We start from the raw sequence: 19,066 nt of genomic DNA, 5'->3' as shown, positions 1-19,066 counted from the left end.
TGGGGTAATGAAAGTACCGTATTCCAGTTGTGGTAGCCCCTTTTTCATTGCATGTCCAATTTCCTCTGCATACGTTTCTCCACTACACTTACAAATGTGAGATTTCATCTAATAAAGCCTTCTGCATTGTACTTGTAGATGTAATATGACCTTATAAGTTGGAAGGCACTTAATATGTACTTTTTACAGCCTCAGTACATTTGAAACTTCCAATTCATACCATCCACATTAATTTCCTAGGAAGGGACTGTTTCCCATGGTCAGTTACATCACCATGTTATCGTCCCCTCGTTAAGGTGTTTGAGCTTCCGGCTTCCCTTTTCTAGCTGGGAGACTTACATCTGGCTTATGGCACCATGTGTTTGATCCTTATTACTTCTAAAAAACATAATTATGGGGAGTTCCAGTTGTGGCTCAGCAGTAAGGAACCCGACTAATATCCATGAGGACTCAGGTTCAATCCCTGGCCTTGCTCAGTGGGCTAAGGATCCAGTGTTGCCATGAGCTGTGGTGTAGGTCATGGGCACAGCTTGTATCTGGCATTGCTGTGGCTATGGCCCGCAGCTGTAGCTCGGATTTGACCCCTACTCTGGGAACGTCCATGTGCCACAGGTTTGGCTCTTAAAAAAAAAAAAGATTATGATCCTAGCATTTTAAAGGAAAGATTTTAAGTAATTTTTGACTTTAAAAAATAGAGGAAATTATGATAACAAAAAGATAATTAAAAAAAAAAAACTATGATGGTATATCCCTTATTTTTTTATTTCCCACATGATAAACATTATCTTCATTTTTATCTGAGGTCTTTATAAATTACTGATAGACCTTAAAAAGGTTGACTCTTAGATTGTTTCCAGCTTTTTCTCCACGTAGGTAATGCTACCATGGATGAGTTCTTCCGCATAGCTTTTTCTTAAGGTAAATTCACTGTGAGTTTCCTTGGGCCAAAAGATGTAAATATTTAGGTAAATCAAGCTTTTAGAAAGGTGGTAGGCTAGGGGACCTACCTCATGGCTTCTGTAGGAGTCTGTCCAGAAACGCTTTCCTTTATCCATCCTGTTCTTCTTCCTAACTTTAATATCCTCTTCTCCCACTTGAACATGGGAAGACTTTTTTTTTTTTTGTCTTTTTGCCATTTCTTGGGCTGCTCCTGCAGCATATGGAGATTCCCAGGCTAGGGATCTTAATTAGAGCTGTAGCTGCCAGCCTACGCCAGAGCCACAGCAACGCAGGATCCAAGCCACGTCTGCAACCTACACCACAGCTCACGGCAACGCTGGATCCTTAACCCACTGAGCAAGGCCAGGGTTCGAACCTGGAACCTCATGGTTCCTAGTCGGATTTGTTAACCACTGAGCCACAAGGGGAACTCCGTAAACACTATTTTGAGGGTCTCAAAACTCAAGTTAGAGTCATTGGTTTTTTTGTGTGCTTATTTGTTTTGATGCTTTTCTCTAGAGTTCAGTTTTCTTTAGAAAAAATACATTCTTGCTCATTGTAAGAAATTCAAGTAGTCCTTAAAAAGACAAAAAAAGAAAGTGAAAAAAGCAGCTGAGACTTACTACCTAGCGACAACAAAGACTATTGCTTTTGGAGTTCCCATTGTGGCACAGTGGTTAACAAATCAGACTAGGAACCATGAGGTTGTGGGTTCGATCCCTGGCCTTGCTCAGTGGGTTAAGGATCTGGTGTTGCTGTGAGCTGTGGTGTAGGTTGCAGACATGGCTTGGATCCCTCATTGCAGTGGCTCTGGCGTACGCCAGTGGCTACAGCTCCTATTAGACCCCTAGCCTGGGAGCCTCCATGTGCCGCAGAAGTGGCCCTAGAAAAGGCAACAAAAAGACACACACACACACACACAAAAGGCTATTGTTTTTATTAACATTCATTCAAATTTTTTATATTCTCTGTATAGAAGATGAAATTTCAATTGAGCCTTTCTGATTCTGCAGTCATTCAAACCTGGGTTTGAATTCTGGTTCTGCCCTTAGGTTGGCTGTTGATCTAGATACATTAGCCTCTTCAGAGCCTCAGTGTCTTCATCATTAAAGTAAAGCACCTACTTCATAAAGTGGGTGTGAAGGTGAGATAAAGTCCCTGACACTAGAAACCTCTCAAAAGTTATCTGTATTTTTCTTCTGGCAGTGGTAGTGGTGTGCCTACTGCCTGGCCTAGGGAATAAAGTAAACCTTTATACCCCTACAATATTTATTTTCTTCCAGCTAAACTGTAGCTAAATGTTGAAAGCTTGCAAATGCAAGTTGTCAAAAATTTTGTATTCGCCATAGGTATAAGTAATGACTAGTGAAGGATAAACATTCCATCATTATAAAAAAACCACCTAAAGGAGAAAGAAACATAATCCTTATAAGTTATGTTGGCTTTCCGAAGTTGTGTATGCGAATAGTATTAAGAAAGTATAATAAGTCGGATATCACGTTCATGAAAAGTAAAAGTACTTCATAATGTAGTTAAAGTGAACATGGTAAAAATATGTTCACATTGGCATTTCATCTTATAAAAGTATTCAATAAGAAATCTTTTTATTTGGAGTTCCCATCTTGGTGCAGCAGAAATGAATCTGACTAGGAACCATGAGGTTGCCAGTTCAATCCCTGGGCTCGCTCAGTGGCTTAAGGACCCAGGAATCTCCACATGCCAAGGGTGCAGCCCTTAAAAGCAAAAAAGAAAGAAAGAAAGAACAAGAAAGAAAGAAAGTAATCTTTTTATTCAACTGCTATCTTGATTTAAGAGAAAAAAGGGTTGGTGGGAGAAATGACAGAATAGGAAATCTAGGAAGTAATAAGACTCCTGTTCTAGTAAAGAGCTTTAACAGTTTTCCAATTGTATTTCTCCTTATACTGGGTCAACCTTGAAGATATTTGTAGGAAATTTTTAAAAATCCCCTGCAAATCAATTGTACTTCAATAAGACTTTACAAAAATGAAAAAAAAAAAAAATCCTCTACTTTCTCCTCCATGATAAAAATGTCAAGTAATGTAGTAGAAAAGTTAAATCAGAGTTCCTGCAGCTCAGCAGTAACAAACCCAACTAGTATCCATGAGAACACAGGTTCGATCCCTGACCTCGCTCAGTACGTTAAGGATCAGGTGTTGCCATGAGCTGTGGTGTAGGTTGCAGATGCGGCTCAGATCCAGCGTTGCTGTGGCTGTGGTGTAGTCCAGCAGCTGTAGCTCCCATTTGACCCCTAGCCTGGGAACTTCTGTATGCCGCAGGTACAGCCCTAAAAAGAAAAATAAGAAAAAAGAAAAGTCGGATTAGGCTTCTTCACAGAATCCTGAGGAATGTCTTCTGCTGTGTGCTCAGATCACAGAACCCTTATTTATTTATTTATTTATTTTGGCCATGCCATGGCATGTGGAATTTCCCAGGCCAAGGATCGAACCCATGCCACAGCTGCCACCTGAGCCACTGTGCTGACAGTGCCCAATCCTTAACTTGTTGTACCATAGGGGAACTTCCTCACAGAACCCTTATTTTAAAAAAAAATTAAACGAATTTTTTTTGGCTTCTTCGATCTCAAACTATGGTTCTTGATTCCAGCAGAATAACATTTTAATAAATTACCTATTGTCTCTTACCATACCTTATGAATGACTTTTCCTGTTGTTCATTTGAGAGACTGTCTCTAGGAAATGAGGAGGGTTTTGAGAAGGGTGATGAACTGGTGAAAACTACCCCATATTTCTTTTCGAAATACGGAAATCCTTGGGTCAGTAGAGAGATGAACGAGCCTGGGTCAGAAGCATTATCCTCTGCCCTCTTTTCTAGTGGACTGTAGGGAAAGCCAACTGTCCCCATCACTGTTGAGGATTAGGGGGATTTCCGACATTGGGGGGGTAAAGATTAAGATAGGGAAAATAGTCACTCCTGTACCCTCCTTATAGCTGTCCTTGACTTGCTGCTAATGGTGAGGGCTCCCCTCACCACTGGACAACCCCTCTGGAAACCCAGAGACGTTAGGTTTGATTATTCATCACCTCTGTTGGGATTATTCTTCAAAGAAGACAAGGTAATGAGAGAGAAGAATAAAAAGGAAAATCCAGCCGCAGTGCATTGGGCAGTGTAGGTGACATTGCGAAGCAAGGTCCTGTTGACCGGCTGGCGTAGCACAAGATAGCAGACATCTTGGCAAAAACCAGGAAGGAGTCACTTTTCTCTCCTCCCATGCAGACTCCCTGTTACAACAGAAGAGTAGGGTTGGCTGGCCACTTGGGGGTAGTGCCTGATGAAACATTTTTTTGTGTATTTGAATTTTCTCTTCTGTCGCCATTCATGGAACCGAAATTTGAAAAATGAAAAGAGCAGGTGTCAGTTGAGAACTGATAGTGAAGAGCTTGCTTTTCAGATGTAAACTGAATCTGGGAAAGAACAGCAGCTATCTTCCGATAATAGTGCTTTAAAACACTTAAATTGACAGAAACTTGGAAAGAATAAATGCCAGCCCTTTGGTGTTACTTACAGAGGCTTTTCTTTAAATTTAGTATTACAGAGCCTTTCACAAAATTGGCCCCTTTTGAGGAATGTTGAGGTCACCTTGTATGAGAAAAAGTATACATTTATTACATTTAGTTTTTTCAGAAAAATTTACAGTCTCTTTACTTGAACTGTTGATTCAGTTCTGTTTTTGTGCTACATCCCTTTTGCCCTTATCAGTCTGTCCTATATAAAGGTTAGCAGATTCCAGACTATTAGGGCCCAGCTTCGAAGTGAGCAAGAAATGATTGTTCTTGTTCTACATAAAAGGGAGGCCAGTAGATAGAAGTTGAGTGATTTTTGTATTATAGATACTGCCCATTAATTTCCCCTTTGATCCTGCTATAGCACTATAATCACATGGGAGAAAAAGATTATGGGTACTTTAATCCTGGTACTACAGCTGGAAATTTTGACTTAATTGTTCTAGAGTATAAATGAGGAAATGTAGGCACAAAGGACTTGATAACATACCAAAAATTATTCACTGCTGGTATGTGAAGAAACTAGGATTTGACCTTGGGTCAAAGCTCATGTTTTCACTTTGTGGTTCTTTGGAACACATTGAGACTATTATAGTATCATATTTTTATCATTTTTCTTTAAAAGGGATTTGAAACACCAATTTGTTGTATTCTTATATAATTGTATCTTGTAGACGATTTTTCTGAGGGACTGTCTTTTCAGCTTTATAGAGAAAATTGGTTGGAGATAGAATCAGATGAATATATACTGTCTCATAACATTTTCTAGAGCACAGTACTCATTTTCTGTTATGTAAAGTCTCCAAAGTACTTGACTTCTTAGAGCATGTGGGCATGATTGGAGAAAGATACAGCAGTTGTTCCCTATCTCACAATGTATTGAAAAAGTGAAGAGGTTTTTTTTTTTCATAATTAATTATGACAATAAAAATTCCAGTTTTTGTTTTGGACATGGGTTTAGTTTGACTCTGAAACTTAACAGTAGAGGCAGTTTTTTATAACTGGCATCTTAAATGATTGAGCTCATGAGACTATGATTTTGTAGAGTCTGAATAGCCATATGTAACCCTATTCTCCAACCTCCCCCTCCATCCTCTCCCACCTCCATTTATCAGGCCTTGTGCAGTAGGGAAAGTGGGACACAGTCTCAGATTTCCACAGCATCATTTAACTCAGTAAAACCAAGTATGCCTTCCAGTTTTCGAAACCTTATATTTTACACTATACTTAAAAGATAGCTAGCTGACAAGAACAATTTAAAAATAGCAGACCATGGACAGGTGACAAAATGTCACGCTGGCAGCACCAGACTGCATTAACAAAAATCACCAGATGTCACACACTTGATTCTATTTTCACAGCTGATTAAACAGCAGTATTTGTTGGACAAAAGGAAGAAAAAAGAAATGGCCTCATATGAAGTTGGATTCAGTTTTTCTTTTGCTGTCGTATATTTTCTGTCTCCTTCAAAATCCCATGTTAACTGTAAAACTTAAGGCATACAATATATTAAATTTAAAAAGTATTATGAAATAATCCTAATTCTAGAAAAGCAAACCTTTATGTATATATACTCACTATACTGGCAACTATAAAGCGAAATATTAACAGAGCTTGTCTTTGCTTGGTGATCTTGTTTTCTTCATTTTTCTGTATTGTCTAATTTTTCTCCAATGAAAATATGTTGTATTTTATAATCTAAACATTAATTTTTGAATAGGTAAGGAAAGTAACTTAAGCCATAAATGATTTTACTAAAAAGAATTTATATTTAGTTGGGAAAAATTAGATTACATTTAAATAATTTGTTCTGATAGGTCTGACATTGAACTAGAGTTTCTTATAAAATCTTTTGTTAATGAATTTGATCCAGAGATCCACTAAAGTCAGAGAGGCAACAGAATTAGGAAGGATACCAGGAAAGACAATAAATTTTGTGCTTTTCAGCAAGCAGTGATGCCTTCATCAACAAAACATTGCCTAAGGCTCTCGTTTTGTGGCATCTTTAGAAAGCTTGAATTGGAAGTAATCACTGTGGAATGGAGGATTATAATTAGAAAACTACTGAGCTTCCTTTCAGTTTCATCTTTCTAGGCTGAAAAGTCCCCAAACCTGATGGAAAGAGTATAAGAAAGTTCCAACTTCTGGAGAACTAGAGAGGGGCACCCCTTAAAATTAGGGAACATAAGTAGTTCCAGAAACATATGAAAATTATTATTTGATGTAGTGATTGTAAACTATGTTATTCTTTACCATGAAAGAAGTTGAATGAGCTAAATTTGGGCTTGTTTGGTTCCCTTGGTAACCCTTCATTTTTCTGAGAATGTTTAGGGAACATCCCTAGCTTATGGGAACCACACCCATATCTGAATATTCCTAGGTCAAAGACAGAAGAGACCCTGTGTGTGTGCCATTTGCTTAAATTCTAATGCGCAGTGTAGGTTCTTAGTTATCTTAGATGTTAGTATTTGGTGGTACTCCAAATACTCCAAATAAGGTGGCCATTATCTGAAAATAATGAAAGTGTAAACACTGATACAGCTAACTAAAACTGGAATGTAAATTCTCCCAACTGTTCTGGTGACAAATTTTCCTATAGGACGTTCTGATCTATGTGCTGTGGTGGGAGATTGCATATGGTGCAGATTAGTTTTTAGGGACTCTAAAATGACTTAGGAGTTGGAAAAATGACACATAGAACAATTACATATGCAGATACTGTTAAGGTATATCTTTTAACAGTAGGTAGTTTTTGAAACTGCTAGTAATTAACTTCTACTAAATATGGAAAGGTCTATGGAACACATAAAAATAAAAGTCAATTCCATCGTTTAAGATAATTCTTTACTAATGTGTTTTCCATAGAAAACATTAAAATATATTCTAAAAAAGAATTTACTGTAATATAAATGCTAGCAAAATAGTCTCCATACAGCTAGAGATATATGTACCTAATAAGGAAGTTTAATATTATAAAAACTACAAATAATTTTTGTTGAAAGTCCTATAATGCTTCATGGTAAAGCTAGAACAGTTTCAACAGAATCCGTCAATGGCTGATGATTTTTCCATTCTCTCTCTCTCTCTCTCTCACACACACACACACACACATCCATCAAAACAAGTAATAGTATACTTAGGAGAGTTTGGCTTTTTCCCTATCCTTTAATATGAAATGACCTTTCACAAATTACTGTGACCTAAGAGTCTTTAAGAGATTAGGATGTCCTCATCTAGGCAAAAAATTGATTTGACTGGAAATTCATGATTCCCCCATCCGCTTGTTTTTATTTGACACAAGTATTTCACTTTGACCACTGTGATTCTTCTCTTTTGGGCGAGAGAGCTTGATAATGCTTTTTGCATCCAGTACCCTGTAACAGCGTTTAGTACCAAATTACTGACCTTTTGTAATTATATATAACACTGTTTTTGTTGTCAAGGTCAAGCATTTCTTCCTTATCTCCAGCTTTATCTGTATCATTCTCCTCAAAAATACTATTGACATTTATTTGTTTAAATAATGGTAATGACATAAAATCAACACTTTCCTGAGAATTTCATGATAATCTTTGACATATTTGGACATGCAGAGCCAAGTTCACATATATCATGTGAGCTTTACACAAAAGAATTGTTCCAGTAAATATTTTATTAAAGGAATTGGTTAAGAAAACTTATGAGGTACATTTTTTTTTCTGTGTAAGACTCTCTGTTTCATTTTTCTTTTCATACAGCCACCTCCTTTTTCCCTAGTAATTATCACATTTTCCACTCTTAAACCTGGAGACAGTTAGTTGAAATGTCTGATTTAGACTTGTCATCTTATAGGCCAGAGATTGGCAAACACTGTCTGCAAAGGGCCAGATAGTAGGCCTGTGGGCCATATGGTTCTGTTGCACATTCTTCTTTTTTTTTTTTTTAACTTTTTGTGTTTGTTTTTACAACTCTTTAAAAATGTGAATATGATTCTTAGCTTGGAGACATGTGAAAACAGGTAGCCATCCACCTGATACTATAAGGGCGAAAGTCTGGACACAAGCACTATGCCCAAGGTCATATAACTAAGTAGGGATAGGGGCAGCAGAAGAACCCTACATTTTTAGGCCAGTCATTGTTCCCCCACTGTTTCTATCACATAAGTTTTACATCTTTACATTCTGATCATTATGTTGCATTTTCGAGCCACTATGAAATCTTTTCATTCTCTTTAAGCTTCATGTTTATATACTTCTTTGAATTCATTATTTTGCTGGTTGAATTCGAAAGGCAGTATAAACTGTTTAAGTAAAATGCTTAATCCAGGGAGTTGGCATGTTTAAATCGGAATGTGGGAGATGCGTTAAAATTTCCTATTATTATAATGGAAGCTTCTTTTTGTTTTGTTTATTTTTTGTTATTGAGACTTTGGCTTTGTTTTAAGATTTTTTTCATGCATATGTTTTATGACTTGATTTAAAACTGTTGTAACTGCCATGGCCTGTGATAGCATTGTTATAGATTAATCTGTTTTAGTTTTTTGTAATGTTCATATCGTACAATGTATTTGTGATTATATTACACATTCTTTTCTCTGCGCTTAAAATAAAATTATTTTATTTTTTAGGACGCATGGGAATAAATTTCCACCATCCAGGAACAGATAATATTATGGCACTTAACAGTAAGTCTTCGCATGAAATATTCTATAAAATTAGTCGTCAGGTCTACAGCATGTAATTCCTACTTTCTTAGTTGTGCATTACATTTCAGCCTTCTGCTGAGCATTGTATAGATCATTATTCTATACCAGTGGTTTTCAAAGTGTGGTCCCTGGACCAGCAGATCGGCATCATTTTGGAGCGTACTCAAAATGCAAAGTCTGGGAACTATATCCAGTCTCTTGGGATAGACCATGATGGACGATAACATAAGAAAGGGAATGTATATACATGTAGGAATGGGTTACTTGGCTGTACAGCAGACATTGGCACAGCACTGTAAATCAGCTGTATTTTAATTTAGAAAAAAAAGTGAACACTCAGGCCCCACTACAGATCTGCTGAATCAGAGACTTGAAGGATTGGGCCCAGGAATGTGTGTATTACCAGGTTCTGTAGGTGATTCTGATGCAGATCCGACGTGGCTCGGGTCTGGTTGCTGTGGTGTAGGCCAGCAGCTACGGCTCCAGTTTGACCCCTAGCCTGGGAACTTCCATATGCTGCAGATGCGGCCCTAAAAAGGAAAGAACAGTATGGTAGTGTGTCTGCCTGCAGGAAAAAGTGTGTATTTTATTTTATTTCAATGAATTTTATTGTATTTGTAGTTGTACACCCATCATCACAACCTAATTATAGAACATTTCCATCCCCAAGCCTCAGCTTATCTCTCCCTCTTGAACCTGTCCCCGTTGGTAACCATAAATTTTCCAAGTCTGTGAGTCTGTTTCTGTTTGGCAAATAAGTTCATTTGTATCCTTTTTTTTATTTTTTATTTTTATTTTTTGTCTTTTTAGGGCCACACCTGAGGCGTATGATGTTCCCATAAATAGGGGTTGATTTGGAGCTGTAGCTGCCGGCTTACACCACAGCCACAGCAATGCTGGATCTGAGTTGAGTCTGTGACCTACACCACAGCTCATGGCAACACTGGATACTTAACCCACTGAGCGAGGCTAGGGATTGAGCCCATGTCCTCATGGATACTAGTCAGGTTCATTACCACTAAGCTGCAATGGGAACTCCTATCTTTTTTTAGACTCCACATGTAAATGACAGCATATGATGTTTGCATCTCACTGTCTAACTTCACTTAGCATGATAATTTCTAGGTCCATTCATGTTGCTGCAAATGCCATTATTTCATTCTTTTTATGGCTGAGTAATATTCCATTATATATATATGTACCCCATCTTCTTTATCCACTCTGTTGATGGACATTTAGGTTGCTCCCATGTTTTGGCTATTGTATATAGTGCTACACTGACCATTGGGGTACATGTATCTTTTCGAGTTATAGTTTTCTCTGGGTAGATGCTCAGGAGTGGGATTGCTGGATCATATGGTAATTCTATTTTTAGTTTTTTTTTTGAGGAATCTCCATACTGTTTTCCACATTGGTTGCACCAATTTACATTCCTACCAACAGTGTGAGAGAGTTCCCTTTTCTCCACACCCTCTTCAGCACTTCTTGTTTGTAGACTTTTTAATGATGGCCATTCTGGCTGGTGTAAGGTGGTAGGTACCTCACAGTGGTTTTGATTTGCATTTCTCTAATAATTAGTAATGTTGAGTATCTTTTCATGTGTTTTTTGATCATCTGTATATCTTCTTTGGAGAAATATCTGTTTAGATCTACTGTCCATTTTTTGATGGGATTGTTTGTTTTTTTGATATTTAGCTGCAGGGGGTGTTTATATATTTTGGAGATTAATCCCTTGTCAGTTGCTTCATTTGCAAGTATTTTCTCCTGTTCTATGGGTTGTCTTTTTGTTTTGTTAAGGGTTTCCTTTGCTGTGCAAAAACCTTTTAAGTTTAATTAGGTCCCTTTTTTTTTTTAATTGTCATTGCTTTAGGAGGTGGATCTGAGAAGATATTATCAGTTTATGTCAGAGTATGTTCGGCCTATGTGTTCCTTTAAGAGTTTTATAGTATCTGGTCTTATATTTAGGTCTTTAATCCATTTTGAGCTTATTTTTGTGTATGGTTTTTGAGAGTGTTCTAATTTCATTCTTTTACATGTAGCTGTACAGTGTGTGTATTTTAGAAAAGACCTAATTTGACACCTCTGAGTCCTCTTTTGCAAGAGGGAAAGGATATGACTTTTGACTTTCTGTGTAAAATGAACCTAAAAGACATTTTTCTTTTTAAAAGATTTTGATTCTCTTTGATTTGATTCTCTTTAATTCTCTGCTTTTAAATAGGAGCTTTCATTTTATGTTCTTCCCACTTTGTACATGTTGCTCAAATTCTTCTTCTGGCCTCAAAATTTCCTTATTTGTAAAAGAAGGGGAGTGAATTAGGTCATCTTAATGATTGCTTTCAGAATGAAGATTATGAGATTCTGTAATATATTTTTTTAAGTACTAAAAGGGTCATTTTGCCAGTATCTGTATTGAATGTTGATGAGTTATACATATTTGCAACATTACAGCAGATGCTAGAGCACATCTATCTTTAAAAGACTCTGTGGGTGCTCACCTGTAGGCTCCTCAGAGTAAACCATAAAAACAGTTGGAATGTGCCACAACATTTTCCTGTTGTGGCACAGTGAAAATGAACCTGGCTAGGAGTTCCCATCATGGCTCAGCAGAAGCGAACACAGGTTTGATCCCTGGCCTCAATAGTGGTTAAGGATCTGGTGTTGCCATAAGCTGTGGTGTAGGTTGCAGACACGGCTCGGATCTGGTGTTGCTGTGGCTGTGGCGTAGGCAGGAGGCTGCAGCTCCGATTCAACCCCTAGCCTGGAACCTCTATGTGCCATGGGGCAGCCCTAAAAAGACAAAAATAAATAAATAAATAAATAAACCTGACTAGTATCCATGAGGACTTGGGTTCAATCCCTAGCCTCATTCAGTGGGTCGGGGATCCAGCATTGCTGTGAGCTGTGGTGTAGGTCGCTGACGTGGCTCAGATCCCAGGTTGCTATGACTGGTATAGGCCGGCAGCTGTAGTTCCTATTTGACCCCTACCCTGGGAACTTCCATATGCTGCATATGTGGCCCTAAAAAGCAAAAAAAAAAAAAAAAAAACCCAAAACAAAAAAAACCCCCAAAGCGATTGGAGTTTGACATTCACATTACTTTACTGTCAGCTCTCTTTTAAAGTTAACTTCAACTTCTAACGATCAGAATAAGCAAAATATCCTCCTTGGTGGATTCTTGTAAGGTCTACAGGTTTTGACAGATGTACTGTGGTTAAGCTTTTCTTCCCTTTTGTATAGTTGGGCCTAACCCATTTCATGACTTACATATGTAACACATGCACAAACACACCTATGTGCTTTTTCATCTTCTTTTTTATGCCTGCCATTCATCGGCCCTACAGTTGTTGTCCTGTAACTGGTCTGTCCTTATTTTCCCTCAACTTTTATACAGATGAGGTCCCAAATTATAAATCCTTATTAATTCAGAATTTGTGATTATTGAAAGGCTTTGGGTTGGTACAGCAAAAATTGGCACAACATTGCAAATCCTGTATGTATGATTTATACTTTAGTTAAAATAATAATTTTAAAAAGTAAATTTATCAGAAAAAAAGAAAGGAGGCCTGGGTTACAGTTGAGCTATCTTTTCAGACAAGAAGAGATAGGCTGTGAAAATTGAAAAGAATTGAGTCAATGGTTAATTTTTTTTTGGCTGCACCTGTGGCATGTGGAAGTTCTCAGGTCAGGAACTGAATCCACACCACAGCAGCCACCCAGGCTGCTGCAGTGACAACACCAGATCCTTAGCCCTCTGTGCCACAAGAGAACACCAATGGCTAAATTTTCTTAAAAAGGAAATGTGAGGAGTTCCCTGGTGGTTAAAAATCTGGCGTTGTCCCTGCTGTGGCTTGGGTCACTGCTCTGGTGCAGGTTTGAGCCCTGGTCTGAGAATTTTTGTATGCTGCAGGTGCAGTCAAAGGGAAAAAAAAAGGAAATGTGAGTCAGTTGTAGTTGCTTTTTTTTTTGTTTCTTTGTTCTTAAGGTTGCACTCATAGCATATGGAAATTCCCAGGCTAGGGGTCAAATCGGAGCTACAGCTGCTGGCCTACACCACAGCCACAGCAACTTGGGATCTGAGCCTCGTCTGCAACTTACACCACAGCTCAAGGCAACACCAGATCCCCGACCCACTGAGTGAGGTCAGGGATCAAACCTGCATCCTCATGGTTCCTAGTCAGATTCATTAACCTCTGAGCCACGAAGGGAACTCCTGTCCTTAGTTTTTTATTACCCCTTTTTTGCTGTGCAAAGTCTGTCCTTCCTAATTCAGTTCATAATGCTGCCATTCACTGTGTCTTCGAAAAATCTCCCATTCTTTTACTTCGTTGATCTCACCAAAACCCAAACCTCTCCTGAAGGTATCATGCTATCAGCTCTCCTGACTTGATGAGAAAGACAGAGATGTCTTGGTGAACATTCTCACTTCTCAGTACTCCTGCTCAGCTTTGAATGGGCCACTTCCCTCCACCCCCCTCCTTTTTTCTGATGTTTCTAGCGCCTTTCAGCCATACTTTCTTTTGAGAATCACCACTGCTGATGTCATCCAGAAGCCAAAAATGGAGCTTGGGAGAAGAGAGTGGGATACCAACTATAGAAAACAGTAAACCTGCAGACATTTTGGATGTTGGAGGATTGACAAGATGTGTGTTAAGACAAAGAATCTACTGATTTTCCCTAGTTAAAACCACAAATCTAGTAATAATTAACAGGCCAAATTTTGGGAAGGAAACTAAGAGGCCCATCTGAATTTTGGCTTTTCCCAAAAAATATTAGTCCTCAAGTATTGCTGAACATAGCAGGGGAGATAGGAAGAAATTCTGACCATCAGTAAGATCTGCCACTTATCTGGTATTTCCAAAATGTGATTAGTTCTGAAACAATATGTCCCTTCCATTTAAACTGTTAATGAGTTTTTCTTTTCTTTTTTCTTTTTTTTTTTTTTTATCTTTTTAGGGCCACACCTGAGGCATATGGAGGTTCCCAGGCTAGGGGTCTAATCAGCTGTAGCCACCAGCCTTTGCCACAGCCACATGGGATCTGAGCCTGGTCTGTGTCCTACACCACAGCTTAGGGCAACGCCGGATCCTTAAACCACTGAGCGAAGCCAGGGATCGAACCCAAGTCGTTATGGATGCTAGTCAGACTTGTTTCACTGAGCCACGACGGGAACTGTGAGTTTTTCTTAACCTTTTAATGATTTTCCTTTCATATGCTTCACCCTTACACTGAAAACACTATTTTGTATAACATTTTTAAGATCTTGTTGGAGAAGGAAGCAGGTCCACTGAGAGTGCTTCCAACCATGTGTGTAGTACAGATTTTTTCTAACCTTACAGTAGCGTGTGGTTTTTTGTTTCTTTGATTGTGGTGTGTGTGTGTGTGTAATTACACTCTAGGTATAGAGTTGAGTTTATCAGTTGTGGGCTTGCATAGGATTGATGCCTGAATTGGTGCTTTGTCCTTTGTTATGATGATCTTCAGGAAAGGATATTGGTGCCTTCATCATTAGTTAAGTCAACCAAATTTATGGTCAAATTAATGTTCAAAACCAGAATGCCTGGTCTTGTTATTTACTCTAGAATCCCTGCTGAGTAGATCCACTTTATTCTTTTTGATTGGTCAGCTCTTCTTTTTTCAAGTAGAGATTGGGCTTGGATAAACAGTGAAATGTCTGACAGTTGCTTGATGAGTACATTAGAGACAGAGGGAGAACGGAGTTCCCGTTGTAGCTCAGTGGTTAACGAATCCGACTAGGAACGATGAGGTTGCGGGTTTGATCCCTGGCCTTGCTCAGTGGGTTAAACATCCGGTGTTGCCATAAACTGTGGTGTAGGTCGCAAACTCGGCTCAGATCCTATGTTGCTGTGGCTCTGGCATAGGCTGGCAGCTACAGCTCTGATTAGACCCCTAGTCTGGGAACCTCCATATGCCCCAGGAGCGGCCCAAGAAATGGCAAAAAGACAAAAAAAAAAAAAAAAGAAACAGAGGGAGAAGTGTGGCATAAGGGGTAGGATCATTCAGCTTCACGGAGGAATTTTCCAAGTATGCTGGAAGGCATGTGAAATCTGAACTTGGGAGCAATAAATTAGCATAGCCGTGAAAATCATTGTCTCAAATCAGGCAGACCTAGTCCATCTTAGAAGCTATATGACCTTGGAACCACATTCTTAACTTCTCTGCCTCTGGTTTTTTCACCTGTAAAATGGAGATAATGACCACTAAAGTGGCTGTGTATAATATATAATTTTGTAAAGTTTAACATAGTACCAGCCTAGTAGATAATGCTCGGTTGAACTGCTCTTGTGAATACTTGCATCAGCTTTATTGCTGCCTTTTAAAGATTTTCCTTTCTTTACATGTTAGACTTCCAAAACAAGTCTTACATTGGTTGTATTTAGATGCTTTCCTGATGGAATTTAAGGCAGCACACCTGTAAGTCACTCAGAGGCTAGAGTGGCTGTCCTGGAGAATGGTACCATCTCTTTTTGTATGAATCTTTTTCTTCTGCATGAAATGTTTCCTGTCTCTGTCCCCTGACTGAAACAATGCACCTTTTTGGGACGTAGAGTTGCTATATCTTCATGATGTTTGGCACTTTTAAAGGTGTTATACGGTAAGGCTTGGGCTGAAAAATGGGATAGCCATTTTGGACAGTAGTTTGGCGGTTTCTTTAAAAGTTAAATGTACATGCCAGGGATTGAACCAGAGTCCTGATGGATACTAGTCGGGGTCGTTAAACACTGAGCCACGATGGGAACTCCCAGTTTTATTTAAATTAAAAATTCTCATGCCATTCATTATCTGATATTTCTCAGCCTATAACTATTCCAAGTTTCAAGAGATAAGTAAGAAATTTAAAGTACCACTTTCCCTCTGATGGGAGAGATGATTGTTTGCCATCATTCTTCCTTATCAAACTTTTAAAAACACTGATAAATTGAGGCATTCTAGATTTAAATCTTGGGCGTTTGAAGATTTAAAATCTTCATGTCTTTTTAAAAAAACAAAAAGGCATTCATCTGGGAGTTCCCATTGTGGCTCAGCAGTAACGAGCCCGGCTATTATCCATGAGGATGCAGGTTTGATCCCTGGCCTTACTCAGTGGGTTAAGATGTAGGTGTGGTGTAGGTTGCTGTGGCTGTGGCATTTGCTGGCAGCTGTGGCTCTGATTGGACACCTAGCCTGGGAACTTCTGTATGACACATGTGGCTCTAAAAAAGCAAAAAAAAAAAAAATCATCTGCTTGAGGAAACCCTTTGGTCATTGATTATTAATACCTTATACACAGCTGAAGCACTGAGGAACTTGGAGCATGGACCTTGGGTTATGCCATCTTCCACTTTTCTCCTCTTATTAATGCCTTGAAAATATTATTTGGAAGACTTTGCTTATATTTCTGTTTAAACTGAGGGCTGCCAGACCTTTTGTTGAATCAAAGAGGAAATGTGGAAGAGTTTGTATGAACTTTGTGTCGGGAAGACTCTGGTATGGCCGCAGAGCCTGCTCTTTGCCCCTCCCTTTCTTGCTCTGCTGAGAGTGAAGTCCTTGGGGAGAGGCTCAGCTGAGAGGAAGTGGCAGAGAGGGAGCTGAACACATGATGCTTTTATACCAAAATGGGAATAGAGCCAGGTTGGCTAGGATTCCAAATGGAATTTTCCAAAATTTGAAGAGTGCATTGTATTTCTACTCACCATGAATGGATATAAGTAAATAGTTTTTGTTGTTGTTGTTGTTCGTTTGTTTATTTTTAGGAGATTAATAAGGTAGTGAAGGAATTATTTGGAGATTCTCATTGAAGACATTGTCTTGAGTATCCTGAACTTTTGGAAGATCCCCGTTTCCATCTGAACAGATTTAGAAGTAAAATCAGTATACAGTTGTGGTATGAAAGGGTGTGTGTGTGTGTGTGTGTGTATACACAAATATATGTATATATATATATATATATATATATATAATATTTTTTTTGGCCATGCCTGTGGCATGTGGAAGTTCCTAGGCTAGGGATTGAACTTGTACTGCAGTTGAGATCTACCTCACAGCTGTGGCAGTGGCAGATCCTTAACCCACTGCACCACAAGAGAGCTTACTGAATATATTTTAAATGATGGCTAATTAAAAAATGAAAAATAGTGGTCAGAAGGTTATGTCATGATCTATAACTTTTAAGTACTAAAGTTTCAAACTGTTTTGGATAAATACTGCACATGAACATACCCTTAGGGGACCTAAGGGTATTGTGGCTTTGTTTTGACTTTCTCATTTTACAGATGGGGAAGCTGAGGTTGAAGAGACTGTGTGAATTGGCTAGGGTGACATGATGGAGCCAGGATCAGAACTTTCTGCCTCCAGGTTGAGAGTGATAATCTTTGCTTGAAATACTTACTTGTTAAGAGTGGTTATTTTTATACTAGTTTAACATAAACACACAAATTCGGTGTCTCTGGGAAAATCATTTTTCTAATATTACTTGTCACCTTGTTTGTACTCTCAATGCTTGATAAATCCTCTTTCCTCAAAAAATAGAGTGAAGTAACTGGTTTACATGGCCTGACATTGAATATCATAAAGATGTCTGAAATATTCATGACTGACTTTATTGGATTTTCAAAGAAGTTCCTGGTGTGTGTGAATATGTAGAAAGTTCTAGGATTTGCATTTTCCAACCTAATAAGATGCAGGAAACTGAAAAGTTACCTGCTTTTTCCTGTGGGCTTCCCTGTTTGCTTTCTCCACATATGTAGTCCATAGGACTTAGACTTCTCTTTCATAGGACTTACCACCCTTGTAATTAATTATTTAACGTTGGTGTTTTTCTTTAATATGTATGTTTCAGAAGGGCCGAGACTAGGCTTATTCACAGCTGCTCATTGGCTTCTAGTGCAGTGCCCAGACCATGGAATAGTTACTCAGTCTGGGAGACTGGAAGAGCGGGCAGAATGGCTCAGAGGGATTGTGAAAAGCATGGTGTAACAGCCGTAGAGAGTATCTAGTCCACCTTAGTTCCTTCCTAAAGATTTGTTTTAACTCTTCCTTTTGAACATGGTAATAACATATATGGATCGGGCAATTAACAGTTTACAAAGTGCTTTCACAGACCTCTTGCCTGCCTTTGTAATGCTTAACATGGTTTGCTAGGATATGGTCAGAAGTTTCCTTAAGCACCAGTTTTACCCCAGAAGTATTCTCTTATCCAAACAAAATATGGCTCTGTGATAGAGCAATATAGGAAACTGAATGCAGTTTGTAATATAGAGCTGGAGACTTTTCAAGGGGTTTTCTAGATTTCAGTAAGTTTTAAGAATGCTCTATGATCCATTTTCGTCTGCTGTTAGGGCACTTTGATAGAACAGTTGAGACTCGTGGTCATTAATTTCATCTTTATTTCATTCTCTCTCTCTCTTTTTTTTGTTTTTGTTTTGTTTTTTGTTTTTGTCTTTTTAGGGCCGAAAGTGTAGCATATGGAAGTCCCTCAACTCGGGGTCGAATCAGAGTTGTAGCTGCTGGCCTACACCACACCCACAGCAACTCGGGATCTGAGACCCACGCCACAGCTCATGGCAATGCCGAATCCATAACCCACCAAGCAAGGTCAGGAATTGAACCCATGTCCTCATGAATATCAGTTGGGTTCCTTACCACTGAGCCATGATGGGAACTCCATTTTTATTGCATTTTTGTTTAAAACATGACAGTATCTTTATTTTCCAAAAAAGGTAAAGGAACTTGCTGATATTATACAACCAGCAAGTCCTCTATGACTTGGACACACATAGTATTCTGCCAGCCAGTCCTCCAATCCAATGTGATTTCTGCTCTTTTGGGTTTTCCCAAAAAGATCACTCATACTCCCTTTAGTAAGTTAACTAAGTAATACTTTATTGATTTTGGAGAATGAGTG

The 19,066-nt window shown here is 38.6% G+C and overlaps 1 protein-coding gene across 1 annotated transcript in view; it reads left to right on the top strand.

Moving 5' to 3' along the window:
* The window catches only part of CPEB3 (cytoplasmic polyadenylation element binding protein 3), a 162,005-nt gene that overhangs the window by 40,217 nt on the left and 102,722 nt on the right, over positions 1–19,066 (top strand). Inside the window, 1 exon segment of the mRNA XM_047759869.1 lies at positions 9,088–9,144. Coding sequence (XP_047615825.1) covers positions 9,088–9,144 — 57 coding nt within the window.

Source organism: Phacochoerus africanus, chromosome 15 (genome assembly GCF_016906955.1).
Source record: "Phacochoerus africanus isolate WHEZ1 chromosome 15, ROS_Pafr_v1, whole genome shotgun sequence".
Lineage (NCBI taxonomy): Eukaryota > Metazoa > Chordata > Mammalia > Artiodactyla > Suidae > Phacochoerus > Phacochoerus africanus.
The sequence above is the reverse complement of the archived record's forward strand: the minus strand, read 5'-3'. Positions and strand labels throughout refer to the sequence as shown.